Source organism: Centropristis striata, chromosome 13 (genome assembly GCF_030273125.1).
Source record: "Centropristis striata isolate RG_2023a ecotype Rhode Island chromosome 13, C.striata_1.0, whole genome shotgun sequence".
In the NCBI taxonomy this organism is placed as follows: Eukaryota; Metazoa; Chordata; class Actinopteri; order Perciformes; family Serranidae; genus Centropristis; species Centropristis striata.
This window is the reverse complement of record NC_081529.1, coordinates 36,277,335-36,296,784: the sequence shown is the minus strand read 5'-3', so window position 1 is coordinate 36,296,784 and position 19,450 is coordinate 36,277,335. Positions and strand designations below refer to the sequence as shown.

Here is a 19,450-nt window from a genome sequence, read left to right as displayed (position 1 = left end):
CTATATAATGTATGAGTTTCACTTTCTGAAATGACTTTTTAATGATATTCAAACATTTTTTTAAATGTGCTTGTTTATAATTGAAAAACGCCACAACAGTACTATTACCCAGCTGGAATGAGCTGCAAGGTCTCCTTTAAAGTTGGAATAAAACAAAGAGGAGAAACTATAAACACTTTTCAACCTTCTCCAAGTTCTCTGATGCATTTGAGGACCAACCTGTTTCAGTGCTGAGTATTGTGTGAGTGGCGCTCCAGTCGCTACGCAAACTTTTTGCACAGGAGCAGCGAACCTGGAACTGGTAGAGTGTGCAGGGTTTGGGACTGTCCACCGCGTAGCTGCCATGAAGAACGTCTTTGGCCTGAGTAGAAAGTTAAAAAAACAAGCTTTAGCATGCATTCAGCTGACGAAGCTTAATCTGCAACAAGGTTATAATAGTTTGGGATTTTTCATCAGTTTTAGTTTTAATTTCGTTGTGAATTTTTGGTTTCAAATTCAGTTACTTTTAATGAGTATTTAGAGTGAGGTTGCTAGTTTTAATTAGTTTTTTATTTTTTGGAAAATGCTTAGTTTTAGTTTAGTTTTTATTAGTTGTAGTTGTTTTGTAATGGGGTATTTGTTGGGTGCCAGATTCAATAAAGTCCCAATAAATGTTGCCTTTTTGTAAATTTTTTCTTCTATATTTGTCACTTTTTTCTCATAAATTTGTCACTTTTTCTTGTCAATTTGACAATTCTTCTCTTTAAATTTGTCACTTTTTTTCTCTAAAATTTGATTTTTTTTCTTTAAATTTGCCACTTTTTCGCGTAAATTCGTCACTTTTTTCTTGTAAATTCGACAATTCTTCTCTTTAAATTTGTCACTTTTTTTCTCTTAAATTTGACTTTTTTTTCTTTAAATTTGTCACTTTTTCGCGTAAATTCGTCATTTTTTTCTTGTAAATTTGTCACTTATTTCTTTCTTAAATTTGTGAATTTCTTTTTATTAGTTTTAGTTTCGTTTTTATTAGTTTTAGTTGTTTTGTAATGGGGTATTTGTTGGGTGCCAGATTCAATAAGGTCACAATAAATGTCACTTTTTGTCAATTTTTTCTTGTATATTTGTCACTTTTTTCCCCATAAATTTGTCACTTTTTCTTGTTAATTTGACAATTCTTCTCTTTAAATTTGTCACTTTTTTTCTCTTAAATTTGATGTTTTTTTTCTTTGAATTTGACACATTTTCTCCTAAATTTGTCACTTTTTTCTTGTAAATTTGTGATTTTTTTTCTTTAAATTTGTCACTTTTTTTTCATAAATTCATCACTTTTTTCTTGCAAATTTGTGACTTTTTTCTTGTCAATTTGACAATTCTTCTCTTTAAATTTGTCACTTTTTTTCTCATAAATTCGTCACTTTTTTCTTGTAAATTTGTCACTTTTTTCTTGTAAATTTGTCACTTTTTCTCATAAATTTGTGAATTTTTTAAAATTGGTTGTAGTTTAGTTTTAATTAGTTTTAGTTTTTTTGTAATGGGGTATTTGTTGGGTGCCAGATTCAATAAGGTCACAATAAATGTTTCCTTTATTTCCTTTGTCTGATCCATCTCAGCCCCAATAAGTTTATTAAGTCATAAAACCAGAGAGATGAAATAGATTTCATATCAACCAAAAAGGTTTACGGATGAAAAAAGTTGACAAAGACGAAAACGAAGGACATTTTCACTATAATTTTAGTTAGTTTTAGTTAGTTTGTAACCACAAAATACAGTTTCAGTTATCGTTTTTTTAAAACCTCTTGTTTTTATTTTTATTTCAGTTAACGAAAATGTTTTTTCAATTCTAGTTTTCGTTATTTCGTTAGTTTTCATTCTCTATTATAACCTTTTCTATATTAAGTCATAGTGACTTTCAGTTGGAGACCAAAATGGGATTTTTGAGGCCGACACTGATTTTAGAGGGAAAATTTATCGATAACTGATACAGTGGCTGATGTAATTTTTTAAAATGTTTTTATCTGGAATGAAAATAAACCTTTTTAATGTGGATTGTGCGCCAATTTTTCACAACTCTGAAAACGTACCCAGAGAGCTACTTTACCAAACACAAAACTTTCTCAATAATATTTAATATTATATGTATTATAATCAGTTATACAAACCATAACCCAATTCTGTCTGATTCACAGTAAACAAACAGAACAATAAACTGTTTGTAAAAGTTTATTAAGTCATAAAACCAGATAGATGAAATAGATTTAACCAATCAACCAAAAAGGTTTACGTATGAAAAAAGTTGAAAAAGACAAAAACGAAGGACATTTTCACTATAATTTTAGTTAGTTTTAGTTAGTTTTATGACCACAAAATACAGTTTCAGTTAGTTATCGTTCAGTTAACGAAAATGTTTTTTCAATTCTAGTTTTCATTATTTCGCTAGTTTTCGTTCACTATAATAACCTTGATCTGCTTTTTCAGGACATTCATTGGTTTATTTATTAATTTATCTGCGCTGTCTCGTCAGTGTCAACATATTCTCCAAATGGTGGAAGATAAAACTTAAACCAGACACCTCAATCCAGTGTTGTTCTGCCTGGTGGCGGTGGCGGACGTCACAGGGCTGCAGCTCATCACAGGAGGAGATCCAGTCGATCTCCAGAGACTCCAGAGAGCTCGACGAGACGTTAGGAGGGGACGGCTTCACTACACACACACACAAATATGAGATAATATGAGATAACACTCAAATCAATATGATCAATGTGAGAAATCCAGGCAGCAACAGGTAAATTATTCAGGATGGGTAAGGGGACCAAAGGTATGCCAAATTTTGGCTGGTGAAAAAAATGGCATGGACATGTTCACAGGGGGACATTGACCTCTGACCTCAAGATATCTGAATGAAAATGGGTTCTATGGATACCCAAAATCCATGCTGCTTTAATATAATTGAGTGTGCTTTAAAGAGCACATTATCTACTCTCCACTGGGCTTAATCCTAGATTTTATTCTTCCGTTTATTCCGTGTTTTTTTTCGGTCGACTACTTCTCCCAGAGTTTTGGTCTCACACACACTAAAAAGGTATCAAATGGACCGGCTCGGCCATGACAAGTGTGCTGTGACTTTTCGAAGGATTTCGACAAACGGTTTTAAAATTATTCGGCCAAAACACGACCAAAAAATCTCCCCAATGTAACCCTATGGAGAGGCTAGAGTGCATAACATCATCACTAGAGTGGAGAGGGAGAGACATTTAAAAAATAAATAAATCTGGAAACGGTGATTGAGGCCGGATATGCCACTCTACAGAAATAATTTATAGATATAAACGTAGTAAAATGTGTCTCCTCCCTCTCATTGGTGTGGTAAAGCTGTCAGAGTTCTAGTTTGGGCGTAGGACCACAGATGATCCACCAACACCACCCATAGCCCCATAGACCGCCATGGGAAAAAGGCGGGAACATTTCTGGAGGAAAGCAGATCTGATCGCTCTAAAAAGACAATTTCTTTTTTTTTTCTTCACTAAACACATATGTAGACGTTCAGGAAGAACTGAGGATGCTCAAAGTGAAGTCGGATCAATGATAGGAGCTACGGGTGGACTATAATGCTTTCTGTTTGAGGAGAATGTTTTGCTGTTTTTTGCTCTCTGTCAGTGGCTTCACAGCTGCAGTTGATTTCAGTTGATTGCTCTGCTCTGATTGGTGGACGCCACCTGGCCCTGGTTGCTTAGCTACCAAAGACACTAACTGAAGAGTTTAAGACAAACTGACAAGTTTTAGACATTAACTGACAAATTTTAGACACTAACTGACGAGTTTTAGACACAAACTGACAAGTTTTAGACACTAACTGACGAGTTTTAGACACTAACTGATGAGTTTTAGACACTAACTGACAAATTTTAGACACTAACTGACAAGTTTTAGACACAAACTGACGAGTTTTAGACACAAACTGACGAGTTTTAGACACTAACTGATGAGTTTTAGACACTAACTGATGAGTTTTAGACACTAACTGACGAGTTTTAGACACTAACTGACGAGTTTTAGACACTAACTGACGAGTTTTAGACACAAACTGACAAGTTTTAGACACTAACTGACAAGTTTTAGACACAAACTGACGAGTTTTAGACACTAACTGACGAGTTTTAGACACTAACTGATGAGTTTTAGACACTAACTGACAAGTTTTAGACACTAACTGACAAGTTTTAGACACAAACTGACGAGTTTTAGACACTAACTGACGAGTTTTAGACACTAACTGATGAGTTTTAGACACTAACTGACAAGTTTTAGACACTAACTGACGAGTTTTAGACACTAACTGACGAGTTTTAGACACTAACTGACAAGTTTTAGACACTAACTGACAAGTTTTAGACACTAACTGACAAGTTTTAGACACAAACTGACGAGTTTTAGACACTAACTGACGAGTTTTAGACACTGACGAGTTTTAGACACTAACTGATGAGTTTTAGACACAAACTGACAAGTTTTAGACACTAACTGACAAGTTATAGACACTAACTGACGAGTTTAAGACACAAACTGATGAGTTTTAGACACTAACTGACGAGTTTTAGACACTAACTGACGAGTTTTACACACTGACGAGTTTTAGACACAAACTGACGAATTTTAGACACAAACTGACAAGTTTTAGACACTAACTGACGGGTTTTAGACACAAACTGACGAGTTTTAGACACAAACTGACGGGTTTTAGACACAAACTGACGAGTTTTAGACACTAACTGACGGGTTTTACACACTGACGAGTTTTAGACACAAACTGACGAGTTTTAGACACTAACTGACGAATTTTAGACACAAACTGACAAGTTTTAGACACTAACTGACGGGTTTTAGACACTAACTGACGAGTTTTAGACACAAACTGACGAGTTTTAGACACTAACTGACGAGTTTTAGACACAAACTGACGAGTTTAAGACACTAACTGACGAGTTTTAGACACAAACTAACGAGTTTTAGACAATAACTGACGAGTTTTAGACACAAACTGACGAGTTTTAGACACAAACTGACGAGTTTTAGACACAAACTGACGAGTTTTAGATACTAACTGACGAGTTTTAGACACAAACTGACGAGTTTTAGACACTAACTGACGAGTTTTAGACACTAACTGACGAGTTTTAGACACAAACTGACGAGTTTTAGACACTAACTGACGAATTTTAGACACAAACTGACGAGTTTTAGACACTAACTGACGAGTTTTAGACACTAACTGACGAGTTTTAGACACAAACTGACGAGTTTTAGACACTAACTGACGAGTTTTAGACACAAACTGACGAGTTTTAGACACTAACTGACGAGTTTTAGACACTAACTGACGAGTTTTAGACACAAACTGACAAGTTTTAGACACTAACTGACAAGTTATAGACACTAACTGACGAATTTTAGACACAAACTGACGAGTTTCAGATACTAACTGACGAGTTTCAGACACAAACTGATACAGACACATGCGGACAAACACACACACCAACACCTGGTTTATTATCTTACATGACTTCCTCCTCTTTTCCATTTTGAGAACAGTTCAGATTGTAATCTAATAATGTATGGGTGAGAGTCACGGGCTAGAGTCAAGCACACTCAAAATTTCTCTCGAAATTCCTGTTGTCATGGGTTGTTATGGTGGTTGATGGTGTCTGTATTTGTGAGTGAGAACGTGCAGCAGTGACTCACTGATATCTTCAGTATGGAACACAGCCTTCTGAGATCTGGTAGAACCGTGCTGGTTCTTAGCCTGGACCCAGACATGAAGTTCTCCATGGCTGAAGTGTTCCCGATGGATGATCCCACTCTCACTGGTCCCATTGATCACATGACCCTCTCTGGAGAGAAGACGAGAGGAGCAAAACCAGTTTAGAGTCTTCTCCTCAAGTTATCAGATTATTGGCATCAAAACTTTAACCCTTTGATGCTCAACATGGTCTAAAGTGACCCGATATGTATGAGTTTTTATGTTCTATATCTTTGCAATAAATTATTTTATTCAATAATTCAAATTCATTCAGTATTCCAGGTTTTTCTCAATTAGTATATTTTTGATCATCATACATCCTAATTTTATGTTTTCCTTTATTTATTTTTTAATAAAATCCCTTTTTGTGTCACTACTCTTCTAATGCACAACATGGGTCAAAAATGATCCATATCCTTTTTTTAGTTAAGTAGCTTGCTAAGCTAACTACCTGGCTAACTTCTTGGCTAAGGATTTAGCTAAATAGCTTGCTAAGCTAACTACTTAGCTAACTTCTTGGCTAAGTAGCTTGCTAAGCTAACTACTTAGCTAACTTCTTGGCTAAGGATTTAGCTAAATAGCTTGCTAAGCTAACCACTTGGCTTACTTCTTGGCTAAGGATTTAGCTAAATAGCTTGCTAAGCTAACCACTTAGCTTACTTCTTGGCTAAATAGCTTGCTAAGCTAACTACTTAGCTAACGTATTGGCTAAGTAGTTAGCTTAACAAGCTACTTAGCCAAGTAGTTAGCTATGCAATAACACAAAAACGTTTTTTCTTCATAAAGTATGAGAGGCAAAATGGAAATAATGATCTGTTGTTATCAAAAACAAGATATTTAAAGAATACTTGGAATATTCAACCATAAAATAAGTTGATATCAAAAGATAGAGCTCAGAAACACACAGCAGCGTTAAATAACATGAAGGGAATGAATGAGGGTCATTTTAGACCATGTTGTGCATTAGAAGGGCTTAAAATATGTTGAGCATCAAAACTTTAAGTCTGTCAGATGAAGGAAGGTGTTTGGTGAGGCCTACTCGGTGTTAGCCGGCTCCCAGTGCAGGCTGTAGTTGGTGGGGGTCAGAGGGTCCGGCCTGGTGTCCCAGCTACAGTGGATATCTACACAGTTGTTTCTCTCACCACATGGGATAAAACAGTAAGGGCGAGAAGGAGCAGCAGGAGGACCTGGAGACACAAACAGGGAAAGGGATGAAACTAAAGCAAACTGAACATTTTTATCTTCATGAAGGTAGGATTTCTATCAGGGCTGTTAAATTAGCGGTGTTAGTTAACTAATGCTGGGTCTACGACAAAAGATGTCCCCAGTCCCTAAAGACTAGAAGCTGAAAGTCTTTAGTAAATCTAGTTTTCGTTGTTCCATCATCTCCATGGTTCAGTTTAAGGTAGTAATCTGTTTCATATCAGTCTTTAACTAGTCTTGGGTTTGTTGCAGTGATGTAACACAACATGGTTTTATTCATAATGATTTTGGTTGTTATCAAGAATGCTTCCATGACTGTGGATGTAAAAATGACCAAAAAAAGGACACAAAATTATCGAAATAGACACAAACTGACCAAAAATAGATATAAAAATGACCAAAAAAGACAAAATGACAAAAAATAGATGCAAAAATGACCAAAAAAGACAAAATGACAAAAAATAGATGTAAAAATGACCAAAAAAGACACAAAATGACCAAAATAGATGCAAAAATGACCAAAAAATGAAACAAAATTATCGAAATAGAAACAAATTGACCAAAAATAGATGTAAAAATGATCAAAAATGACAAAATGACAAGAAATAGATGCAAAAATGACCAGAAAAGACACAAAATTACCAAAAATAGATGCAAAAATGACCAGAAAAGACACAAAATGACCAAAAATAGAAGCAAAAATGACCAAAAAATGAAACAAAATTATCGAAATAGAAACAAATTGACCAAAAATAGATATAAAAATGATAAAAAAAGACAAAATGACAAAAATAGATGCAAAAATGACCAAAAAGACACAAAATGACAAAAAATAGATGCAAAAATGACCAAAAAAGACACAAAATGACCAAAAATAGATGCAAAAATGACCAAAAAATGAAACAAAATTATCGAAATAGAAACAAATTGACCAAAAATAGATATAAAAATGATGAAAAAGACACAAAATGATCTAAAATAGATGAATTTTACTGTCATGGTTTAGCAGTTTTTCATCGTAAAATCTACAGAGTTACATGAAAAACATTATACTAGAAAGTTGTAATAGTTCATATAAAGCACTACGGGTAAGATTTTAAGATGAATCCTGATTTTGTGGTGAACTGTCCCCAGAATACACCATTTAACAATAAGAGGAGCCTTTAAAGCTGAATTGTACTGTCAGAAACAATCCACTCATGTGTTGGTCAGTGAGGAAACAATGAAGTCAGGCTGAAGCACGTAGTCAAACATTACTAAACATGTTACTGCCGCCATGACTCACTCAGCAAACTAAGGAGTGACACACTACAGGATACTATGAGTCACAGACATGAACTATAAAAGAAATATAAAGCTGAAATAAACAACGACAAACACAAGTAGTCTGAGGGAATCTCTAATGTCTCCACAGCTCCTTCTAGTCAAACAATAGGAATGATTAAAAGGACATCCAGGATTGATTTACTGTCACTCTGAGCAGGTTTCCTTGTGTAAAGTATAAATATTCATTAGTGCTGGGTAAAAATCAACTTGGTTGTCATAAAAGCAAAGAGAGAATCAGTGAATATCTGATAGAGACACGATAGAAAAAGAACCAGAAGTCAGTCAGCATCAATAAATCACTACAAAACTTCTACTAAATCTACATTTATTCAATAACTCACTTCTACAAATGTCTGATGCTCCTCACAACTTTTAACACACCTCTGTTTATCCCTGAAATATCCACAAATATATATACAAGCACTTATAAATACAGAGTACACACACACTAACTCACACCTGTACAACAATCATAGTGATATTATATATTATATTTATACAATATTCTTGTCCTTTAGCACATTCTACTTATTTACATATTCTTAGACTCTTAGTATATTATCTATTGTATGTATATCTTGTATAGTCAAGTATTTATATGCATATATAATGCCGGTACAATATGTTATATTATATCATATCTTGTTGTGTGTGTATGTATATATATACATATATGTCTATCTAACTGTCTGCCTGCCTGTCTGTCTGTCTGTCTGTCTGTCTGTCTGTCTATCTAACTGTCTGCCTGTCTGCCTGCCTGTCTGTCTGTCTATCTATCTAACTGTCTGCCTGTCTGCCTGCCTGTCTGTCTGTTTATCTAACTGTCTGTCTGCCTGTCTGTCTGCCTGTCTGCCTGCCTGCCTGCCTGTCTATCTAACTGTCTGTCTGTCTGTCTGTCTGTCTGCCTGTCTGCCTGCCTGTCTGTCTGCCTGCCTGTCTGCCTGCCTGTCTGCCTGTCTGCCTGCCTGCCTGCCTGTCTGTCTGCCTGTCTGCCTGCCTCCTGTCTGTCTGCCTGTCTGCCTGCCTCCTGTCTGCCTGCCTGTCTGCCTGCCTGCCTGCCTGCCTGCCTCCTGTCTGTCTGCCTGTCTGCCTGCCTCCTGTCTGCCTGCCTGTCTGTCTGCCTGCCTGTCTGCCTGCCTGCCTGTCTGCCTGCCTGTCTGTCTGCCTGTCTGCCTGCCTGCCTGTCTGCCTGTCTGCCTGCCTGTCTGCCTGTCTGTCTGCCTGTCTGGTTTACCATCACAGATCAATGTTAACACCTGCTGTGTCACTTCAACTTTTCTTCTTCTGTAAATAAAAATAAAGTTGACCTCCAAAAGTGGTGGTGTTGGTGTTAAAGTAAAAATAAGAAATAAGTCATAAAGCAGACAGAAGTCTGATCTTCACCACAAGACCAACTCTCGCTCTGTCGCTCTCACTCTCCCACACAGACACACGTTTTCTCTCTGTTAGTCTCAGACTGTCACCTTCAGCCGTTTCTCAAAGCCTCCACACATCTAGTGATCGATTCAGAGCCTGCAGAGCGCCCGCTGCAAGGAAACACACGTCTGTGACACTTCTAACAGGAAGTGAGGCCTTTGATGAGAGCGGGTCCAGATGACTGCACCTTCCCTCCTCACGACTTCCTCTAACACACACTCTAACACACTAATATCTGCTCACACACTCATGAGAACAGTGCACATGTCACCACAGAGAGCCTTTATAAAGACTCGATGTCTAGAAGCACGTTAAACACCACATTCCTTATTATAGTTAGTGATGAAACAGATCTCAGTGTCTGATCACAGAAGAGCTGCAACTTCTACCTTTACTGTAACTAGAGAAACACATGTAAAACACACATAGAAACACACAAAAAAATGACAAAAAACACACATAAAAACACACAAAAACACACCGAAAACACATACATTTTTTTTTACAAAAACCACCCAAATAATAAAAAAAACACACATAGAAATACACAAAAAAATGACAAAAAACACACATAAAAACACACAAAAACACACCGAAAACACATACATTTTTTTTTACAAAAACCACCCAAATAATTAAAAAAACACACATAGAAATACACAAAAAAATGACAAAAAACACACATAAAAATACACAAAAACACACCGAAAACACATACATTTTTTTTTACAAAAACCACCCAAATAATAAAAAAAAACACACATAGAAATACACAAAAATGACAAAAAACACATAAAAACACACAAAAATTGACAAAAAATCACACATAAAACATTAGAGACAAAATATTGCATTAAAAATGCTGAATGCAAACTTTGAAAAACCTGCAAAAACTTACACTTGGTCGAGGTGTTTTTTAAACCTTTGCTGTAAAAGGCTTGATGCACTAAATCATCTTAGTTGGTTTAGTTGTTTTGTTGTGGTGGATAAGAATCTCAATCTTTTACTGGAATAGAGCCACAGTTGAGATAAAACTCTTTATGTTGCATCAACATTTGAATGTTGTAACTTGTTGAAATGGAGCTGATTTGATAGAGTTTGTCTTATTGTTGTCAAAAGTATGGATATTTTGTTTAATAACGCTCTGGAGTCCCTGAAAGCACCGCATGGGTATGTTATGTTTGTTTTTGTCATTTTTTGTGTGTGTTTTTTTAATTCTTTGGGTGGTTTTTGTAAAAAAAAAAAAAAAAGTATGTGTTATCTGTATGTTTTTGTGTGTTTTTATGTGTGTTTTTTTGTCATTTTTTGTGTGTTTTTATGTGTGTTTTTTGTGTTTTTTTGTGTTTTTATGTGTGTTTTTTGTCATTTTTTTTGTCATTTTTGTGTGTTTTTGTTATTTTTGTGTGTGTTTTTTTAATTATTTGGGTATTTTTTGTAAAAAAAAAAAAAAAAAAGTGTGTTTTCGGTATGTTTTTGTGTGTTTTAAGTGTGAGATGAGAACAGTGCACATGTCACCACAGAGAGCCTTTATAAAGACTCAATGTGTAGAAGCACGTTAAACACCACATTCCTTATTATAGCTAGTGATGAAACAGATCTCAGTGTCAACTTCTACATTTACTGTAACTAGAGAGAGGTTTAGTTGTTTTGTTGTGGTGGATAAGAATCTCAATCTTTTACTGGAATAGAGCCACGATTGAGATAAAACTCTTTATGTTGCATCAACATTTAAACGTTGTAACTTGTTGAAATGGAGCTGATTTGATAGACTTTGTCTTAATGTTGTCAAAAGTATGGATATGTTGTTTAATAACCCTCTGGAGTTCCTGAAAGCACCGCAGCCAGACTTCTTCATGACGCTGCAGTGTTAAAACTTCAGCAGCTTTTACAAGTTTACATGTTCAGTTTAGTGCATCAACCCTTTTACAGCAAAGATTTAAAAAAACACCTCAATCAAGGGAAAGTTTTTGCAGGTTTTTCAAATTTTGTAGTTTGCATTCAGCATTTTTAATGCAATATTTTGTCTTTAATGTTTTTTGTGTGATTTTTGTCAATTTTTGTGTGTTTTTGTATGTTTCTATGTGTTTTATGTGTGTTTTCGTCATTTTTTGTGTGTGTTTTTTTAATTCTTTGGGTGGTTTTTGTAAAAAAAAAAAAAAGTATGTGTTATCTGTATGTTTTTGTGTGTTTTTATGTGTGTTTTTTTGGTAATTTTTTGTGTGTTTTTATGTGTGTTTTTTGTGTTTTTGTGTGTGTTTTATGTGTGTTTTTTGTCATTTTTGTGTGTTTTTGTGTGTGTTTGAAGTGTGTGTTTTTTTTAATTCTTTGGGTGTTTTTTGTAAAAAAAAAAAGTGTGTTTTCGGTATGTTTTTGTGTGTTTTTTGTCATTTTTTGTGTGTTTTTATGTCTGTTTTTTTGTCATTTTTTGTGTTTTTGTGTGTTTTTATGTGTGTTTTTTGTCATTTTTTTGTGTTTTTATGTGTGTTTTTTGTGTTTTTTTGTGTTTTTATGTGTGTTTTTTTTTGTCATTTTTGTGTGTTTTTGTGTGTGTTTGACGTGTGTGTTTTTTTAATTATTTGGCTGTTTTTTGTAAAAATAAAAAAAAAGTGTGTTTTCGGTATGTTTTTGTGTGTTTTAAGTGTGTTTTTTATGTAAAATAAAAAAAATGTTGTTTTATATGTGTGTTTTTGTAATTTTGTGTGTGTTTTAGTATAAGTTCATAAAATTAATTTTATATTCAGTAGGCTATTCAATGTAATTCTCCTAAAAAACCCAGAGTGTCCCCCCCCCATACCAGGATGGTTCGACCCAACCTGTCAATCACCTGTCAATCAGCTGAAAACTCAAAGATGGAGTCGTGGTTGAAGCGTAGCAGTTATAGTTTCAAATGGTTCTATGTTCACTGTTTTTACTAGAATAGTTTGAATCACTACATTGTAGTGATGAGAAGTATTTGCAATAAATTTAGTCATGGATTATTAACATTTAAAATGTTTCAAATAATTGTTTTTTTTTCAAATGTTTGAATTTTGAATGTGTTTATCAGTTCCACAGTTTAATAAATCAGACACTGATGGCACAGCGCTCCGTTTTTAAGGCTTTTTTTTTTCAACCAAAAATGTTTTCTGGGGTACTTGGCTGGAAACATATTTAACAGGAGGAACATGACTGAAAAACGCTTGAGAACCAGTGACTAAGACAGCAGCATACCTGAATAACCAAAAAAGACACAAAATGACAAAAATTTGTGGAAAAATGACCAAAAAATGAAACAAAATTATCGAAATAGAAACAAATTGACCAAATATAGATATAAAAATGATCAAAAAAGACAAAATGACAAAAAATAGATGCAAAAATGACCAAAAAAGACACAAAATGACCAAAAATAGATGCAAAAATGACCAAAAAATGAAACAAAATTATCGAAATAGAAACAAATTGACCGAAAATAGATATAAAAATGATCAAAAAAGACACAAAATGATCCAAAATAGATGTCTTTCACTGTCATGGTTTAGCAGTTTTTCATGAGAGTGACCTAGACAGCAGCATACCTGAATAACTTTTGCACAAACTCTGAATTTAAACTTACCTGGAGCAGAACAATTCTTCAGGTTGACCAGCAAGATGGACAGAAGCCACCTGGTCCTGAGTTTGGCCATTACATCTGGCCCCAGACCTCTAGTGCCTGTGGAAAACACAAATATATATCAATATAAATATATAAATATATAAATATAGGATCCAGAGCTCACAGAGAGACCACACCAGCATCCACACTGACAATTATTTGTTTCTTACCAAGATAAAAGAACGTGTTGGATCATTTATCGTGTTATTTCACCTTTTTGAATTGAATTACTGACATAAATACACTTTTCTATCGTATTCTGACTTATTGAGATGCACCTGTATATATATATATATATATATATATATATATATATATATATACCTTCATCAATAAACTATGTATGCTCCGAATGTAAAACACTATAAAAGTAGATATTGTTATTTTCACACAACTGAAACAATATTTGGTTTGGTTATCAGTCGTTATATCACCACGACTTGGATTTAAACTGTTTATCTTTGACTTTTAGCGATCCAAACTGTTTATTTTTAACCATTTATCTGTTACGTTTGTCCAACTAGTTAAACTGTTTTTATCACAAAGTAAAATAAAATAACTTGTGTTAGTATTAGTGTTAGATAATTTATCTTGTTTTAAGAGTTAATTTCTTATTTTAAGTGCTTATTTCTAGATTTAATAATCTTAATTTAATAAATAATTTTTATGTTGTTGTTTTTTTACGTCTTTTGTTTCTTTTTTGGTCATTTTACGTCTTTTTGTGTCCGGCTCACTGAACACAATCTCACACGCACAGTTCAGATCACCCAAAAAAGACACAAAATGACCACAAAAAGACACAAAATGACCAAAAAATACACAAATTGACCAAAAAAAGACACAAATTGACCAAAAAAGACACAAAATGACCCAGAAAAGAATCAATATTACCAAAAAAGGAAACAAAATGACCAAAAAAGACACAAATTGACCAAAAAATGATCAAAAATAGACACAAATTGACCAAAAAAGACACAAAATGACCCAGAAAAGACACAATATTACCAAAAAAGGAAACAAAATGACCAAAAAAGACACAAATTGACCACAAAATGATCAAAAATAGACACAAAATGACCAAAAAAGACACAAATTGACCACAAAATGACCAAAAAAAGACACAAATTGACCAAATAGACACAAATTGACCAAAAATAGGCACAAATTGACCAAAAAAGACACAAATTGACCAAAAAAGACACAAAATGACCCAGAAAAGACACCATATTACCAAAAAAGGAAACAAAATGACCAAAAAAGACACAAATTGACCACAAAATGATCAAAAATAGACACAAGATGACAAAAAAAAGACACAAATTGACCAAAAAAAGACACAAAATGACAAAAAAACAAACACAAAATGACCAAAAAAAGACATTAAGTGACCAAAAAGACTAAAACACATGAACACTTTAACACAGTGGAGACAGAGCTGACTAACAAAATGATTTGGCGACCCCCAGAAATCATCTCGCGACCCCAATTGGGGTCCCGACCCCCAGGTTGAGAGCAGCTGGTCTAACCAACAGTGATCACATGAATAGTTCTTAACTGCTTCACTGTTTGCTCATGTTGCCTTTTTATCTTCCTGATTGAGAAGTGCTTGTCTTTCCCCTCATTGTTCTGTTGCTGTTTGTTTTCTTCTTCTCTTTGTCTGCTCCTTCCTGTCTCCACTCTTGTTATTATAATAACCCCCTATCTTTTTAAAAAACCTGCATGAACAAGTGTTTAGCACTTGTTCTAAAACTCTTAAACAATGCATCTGGTCTGTCCAATGGAATTACCATGTCTATATCAGATAAACACCAAATGAATAAATAAATAAACACAAAAAAATGCATCAACCAAAGAAGCTGCAGTCTAACTGCAGTAACTAACAAAAGGTAAAACTGAGAAAAACTGCTTTAAAGTTTTTAACGTGTTTTAGCAGACCAGCCAAATGTGTTATATGTAGATAAGTGATATGAGACTTATTTCTACGCGTACTGATGTCATTTTTATGCTTAAAAATCATGATCATTTATTTGAGCTTTGACCCCAAAAACATAGTTACTACATTGCTGTAAAATGTTCTAATAGTGATGATAAACAGAGAGCAGTAACTATAATGTTGTTGTCTTCTTTCAGCTTTTATATTCAGTTTTCAGTGAATAAAACATTTTCAAAGTGATTTTCTTATAAGTGAATTGAAGTGTTTAACAACTCTATAAAAGATGAGCATATTCTAGACTTAATATTATAAAGAAATGTTATATTTTAGTCTTAATATCATTTTATCTCACTTCTTTTACTTCATCACTATCTAGATAATAATTTCCCTTTCTAATAAACTTATAATTTCTGTTATTTTTATGTTTAAATTAGTATATATATCCAAAGCAGACCATATTCATTCATTCATTCATTAAGCAGACTGTTGTAAGTGCAATTAGTTTGGTTTGAGTTGGATTTTGTGGTTTTTATATCATTATTTCTCTGAAATAAAGCAAAATTGAAACTTTGTCACAAGATAAAACAGACATAAAGGAGTTCATTTTTAGTCATAACTACATTTTGACCAAAAATGTAATTACAGTTAGACTTTGTAGGGCAGAATAGTCTGTAGCAGCGATATTCATAAACCCATAAAAATAAATGTAGCGTGATAGAGAATGAGCAACACGTGTAAGGAAACAGCTAATGTACATTATGACATAAATAACCTTCCTACATACCGCCTGACACACACACACTCCTGTTACATGAAAATATAAATGATGATGATGTTTATAGCTAATACATGAAAGCGCCGCGTCTAATATTCAGTATAAGAGGCAGAAAGCGCGTTTCCTATCTGAATATTGTCCTGTATCACATTAAAACAAGCTGTTTAGTTCTTCAGTGTTATCTAACTATTAAAATAATTATTTATATTAAATATTTACCATGTTAGGAGACACACTTAGAGGTCCGGTGTGCATTCTGCAGCGATACAAATAAATAAAATAAAAAAACAACAACCCAACAGCTAATGAGGAAACTTTGTTGTGAAGTTCAGATCTTCAGTTCAGTCTTTACCCGGTAAGCCCCGCCCCCTGTCTGGAAATGCCACGATGACGTCAGCCGGAGATGCGCGCGCAGCCACACACTGGTGACTTGATTAAAACTGTTACTCATTTATTTATTTTGGTGTTTCTGCCCCTGAAGCCTGTGAAGTTTATAATGACATACTTTATTAAATTAAATATATTTCACTTTTATGTAGATAGATAGATAGATAGATAGATAGATAGATAGATAGATAGATAGATAGATAGATAGATAGATAGAAGGATGGATGGATGGATAGATAGATAGATAGATAGATAGATAGATAGATAGATAGATAGAAAGATAGATAGATAGATAGATAGATAGATAGATAGATAGATAGATAGATAGATCGAAAGATAGAAAGATAGATAGATAGATAGAAGGATGGATGGATGGATAGATAGATAGATAGATAGATAGATAGATAGATAGATAGATAGATAGATAGATAGATAGATAGATAGATAGATAGATAGATAGAAGGATGGATGGATGGATAGATAGATAGATAGATAGATAGATAGATAGAAAGATAGATAGATATATAGAAAGATAGAAAGATAGAAAGATAGATAGATGGATAGATGGATGGATGGATGGATAGATAGATAGATAGATAGATAGATAGATAGATAGATAGATAGATAGATAGATAGATAGATAGAAGGATGGATGGATGGATGGATGGATGGATGGATGGATAGATAGATAGATAGATAGATAGATAGATAGATAGATAGATAGATAGATAGATAGATAGATAGATAGATATAAATATTATAATATATATAAATATATATTACTGTAAACTCTTCCCCCCGGTGTAGATTATACATATGAATATGAATTGTATGTTTTTTATGTTTGTGAAACAAAGTTATAATTTAAAAAAAATACACTGGCAACTTTATATCATTTTAGTGATGAAAAAGAAAAAAGAAAAGAAGCTCTCCTGGAAAAGTTACAGCAGGTTTCTCCTGTGAACTGTATTAAAGGGGCGTGGCTCAGTCAGGGAGTCTGCTGGCAGAGATTAAAGATATTATTCTGCCCTATAAAGTCTAACTGCAGTAGCTACATGTTGGTCAAAATGGAGTTATGACTAAAAATGAACTCCTTGATGTCTGATTTATCTTGTGACAAAGTTTTAGATTTCAATGTTGCTTCATTTCAGAGAAATAATTATTTTTTTGGTCATTTTGTGTCTTTTTTTGGTCATTTTGTGTCTTTTTTTCTCATTTTGTGTCTTTTTTGGTCATTTTGTGTCTTTTTTTGGTAGTTTTGTGTCTTTTTTTGGTCATTGTGTGTCTTTTTTGGTCATTTTGTGTCTTTTTTGGTCATTTTGTGTCTTTTGTGTTTTTTTGTGTCTTTTTTGGTCATTTGTGTTTTTTTATCATTTTGTGTCTTTTTTTGTCATTTTGTGTCTTTTTTGGTCATTTTGTGTCTTTTTTTGGTAGTTTTGTGTCTTTTTTTGGTCATTGTGTGTCTTTTTTGGTCATTTTGTGTCTTTTTTGGTCATTTTGTGTCTTTTTTTGGTCATTGTGTGTCTTTTTTGGTCATTTTGTGTCTTTTTTGGTCATTTTGTGTCTTCTGTGGGTTTTTTTGGGTTATTCTGTCTTCTCATTTTGTGTCTTTTTTTGTCATTTTGTGTCTTTTTTTGGTCATTTTGTCTCTTTTTTTGGTCATTTTGTGTCTTTTTTCGGTCTGCTTTTTTTTAACGTCTGGATGTGATGAAGCTTTGGTGCTTTTGGAGACTCCAGAGGGTTAAAAAGACAAATGTTCTTTTAACACATTTTTTATTAAGGATTTGAACCTTAAAGCCACTCCAGCGCTCTGTGTGCACTGAAACAAATCCAAAACATCAACAATCCACTTTTAATTTACAACCAATGTTGGACATACGTGACTTTTTATGCCGTTGTGGTCAAATGATCTTAACAAAGCATTATTATATTAGTCAACTCAGCTTCTAATGTAAGAAAAAACAGTAGAATGTGTGTGATAATAACTGGGAAGGACTAACAACGATTAAGGCTGTTCATTACAAAGACCATAAGGCATTTTAAACAGAAACATAGAAACATTTTGAGCACATGGCAGCCCTTTACATTCTCTTCACACATACAAAAAGAAACTAATCCAACAATAAACAGGTCATACACTGCAAAAAACATGAAGCTTAACAAGTATTTTATTCTCATATCTATCAATAGTATCTTAATTATATTGTTCTGAGTATAATTTACCTACTGACCATAACTTCATGTGCTTATTTAATCATCTTATTGTGTAAAGACTTGTTTTTTGGATTGACATTGTGAGCTTTTTCATGCTTTTCAAGCTATTCAACTGTTGAATATGGTGAGTTTTTACCTAAAATATTGGCTCCAGTTGAGAGTTTTAGTTGCATGAAGTTTGAATGTTATTTCAAAAGTATTTTATACCACTAAAACGTGCTCGTTTCAAGTATTTATGGCTTATTTTAATGTTACAGTCGGGCTATTCCAGCCACAATTGCTCAAAATAAGAATTTTTTTTTTCTTGTTTTCTAGACATCATTGTTTTTCCAGTGTCTAGATATTTTTACTTATTTAAAGAATTCTTACAAAGAAACATTTACTTACTGCACTGGCAGATAATATTATTTGTTTCCAGCATGTATTTACTTTAACCCTTAACAGGACACTCATTGAAATACTTGCAAATTCCACATTTCAATCCTAGAGAATATTGGAGGATATTACATACTGCCAGAATGTGTAAAAAAACAAACAAAAAAAACAACATTTACGAGATTAAAGTGGCAAATCTACAAGGGGAAAAAAAATGCAGATTTATGAGATTTAAAGTGGTGAATCTGCGAGAAAAAAGTTGCTTTTTTCCCACTTTTTTCTCGTAAATCTGCAACGTTTTTCGTGCAGAGTTGCCACTTTAATCTAGTAAATTTGCAATTTTTTTCTCGAAATAATTGGGTTAATTCTACTTATTTATTTCTTGTTTTTTGCAGTGTAATAGTTAAACTGAAA

General features: G+C 33.6%; 1 protein-coding gene across 2 annotated transcripts in view; it reads right to left on the bottom strand.

The window, feature by feature from the left end:
- Nucleotides 1-16,410, bottom strand: part of il12rb2l (interleukin 12 receptor, beta 2a, like) — a 31,734-nt gene extending 15,324 nt beyond the window's left edge. For both annotated transcript variants that reach the window (XM_059348685.1, XM_059348686.1), the window contains exons 1-6: nt 16,280-16,410; nt 13,314-13,409; nt 6,813-6,960; nt 5,716-5,864; nt 2,549-2,679; nt 220-361 (exon numbers count right to left, since the gene is read on the bottom strand). In XM_059348685.1, the coding sequence (XP_059204668.1) occupies nt 220-361; nt 2,549-2,679; nt 5,716-5,864; nt 6,813-6,960; nt 13,314-13,383 (640 nt within the window). In that variant the 5' untranslated portion in view covers nt 13,384-13,409; nt 16,280-16,410. The remainder of the gene's footprint in view (nt 1-219; nt 362-2,548; nt 2,680-5,715; nt 5,865-6,812; nt 6,961-13,313; nt 13,410-16,279) is intronic.
- Nucleotides 16,411-19,450: the final 3,040 nt, after the last annotated feature.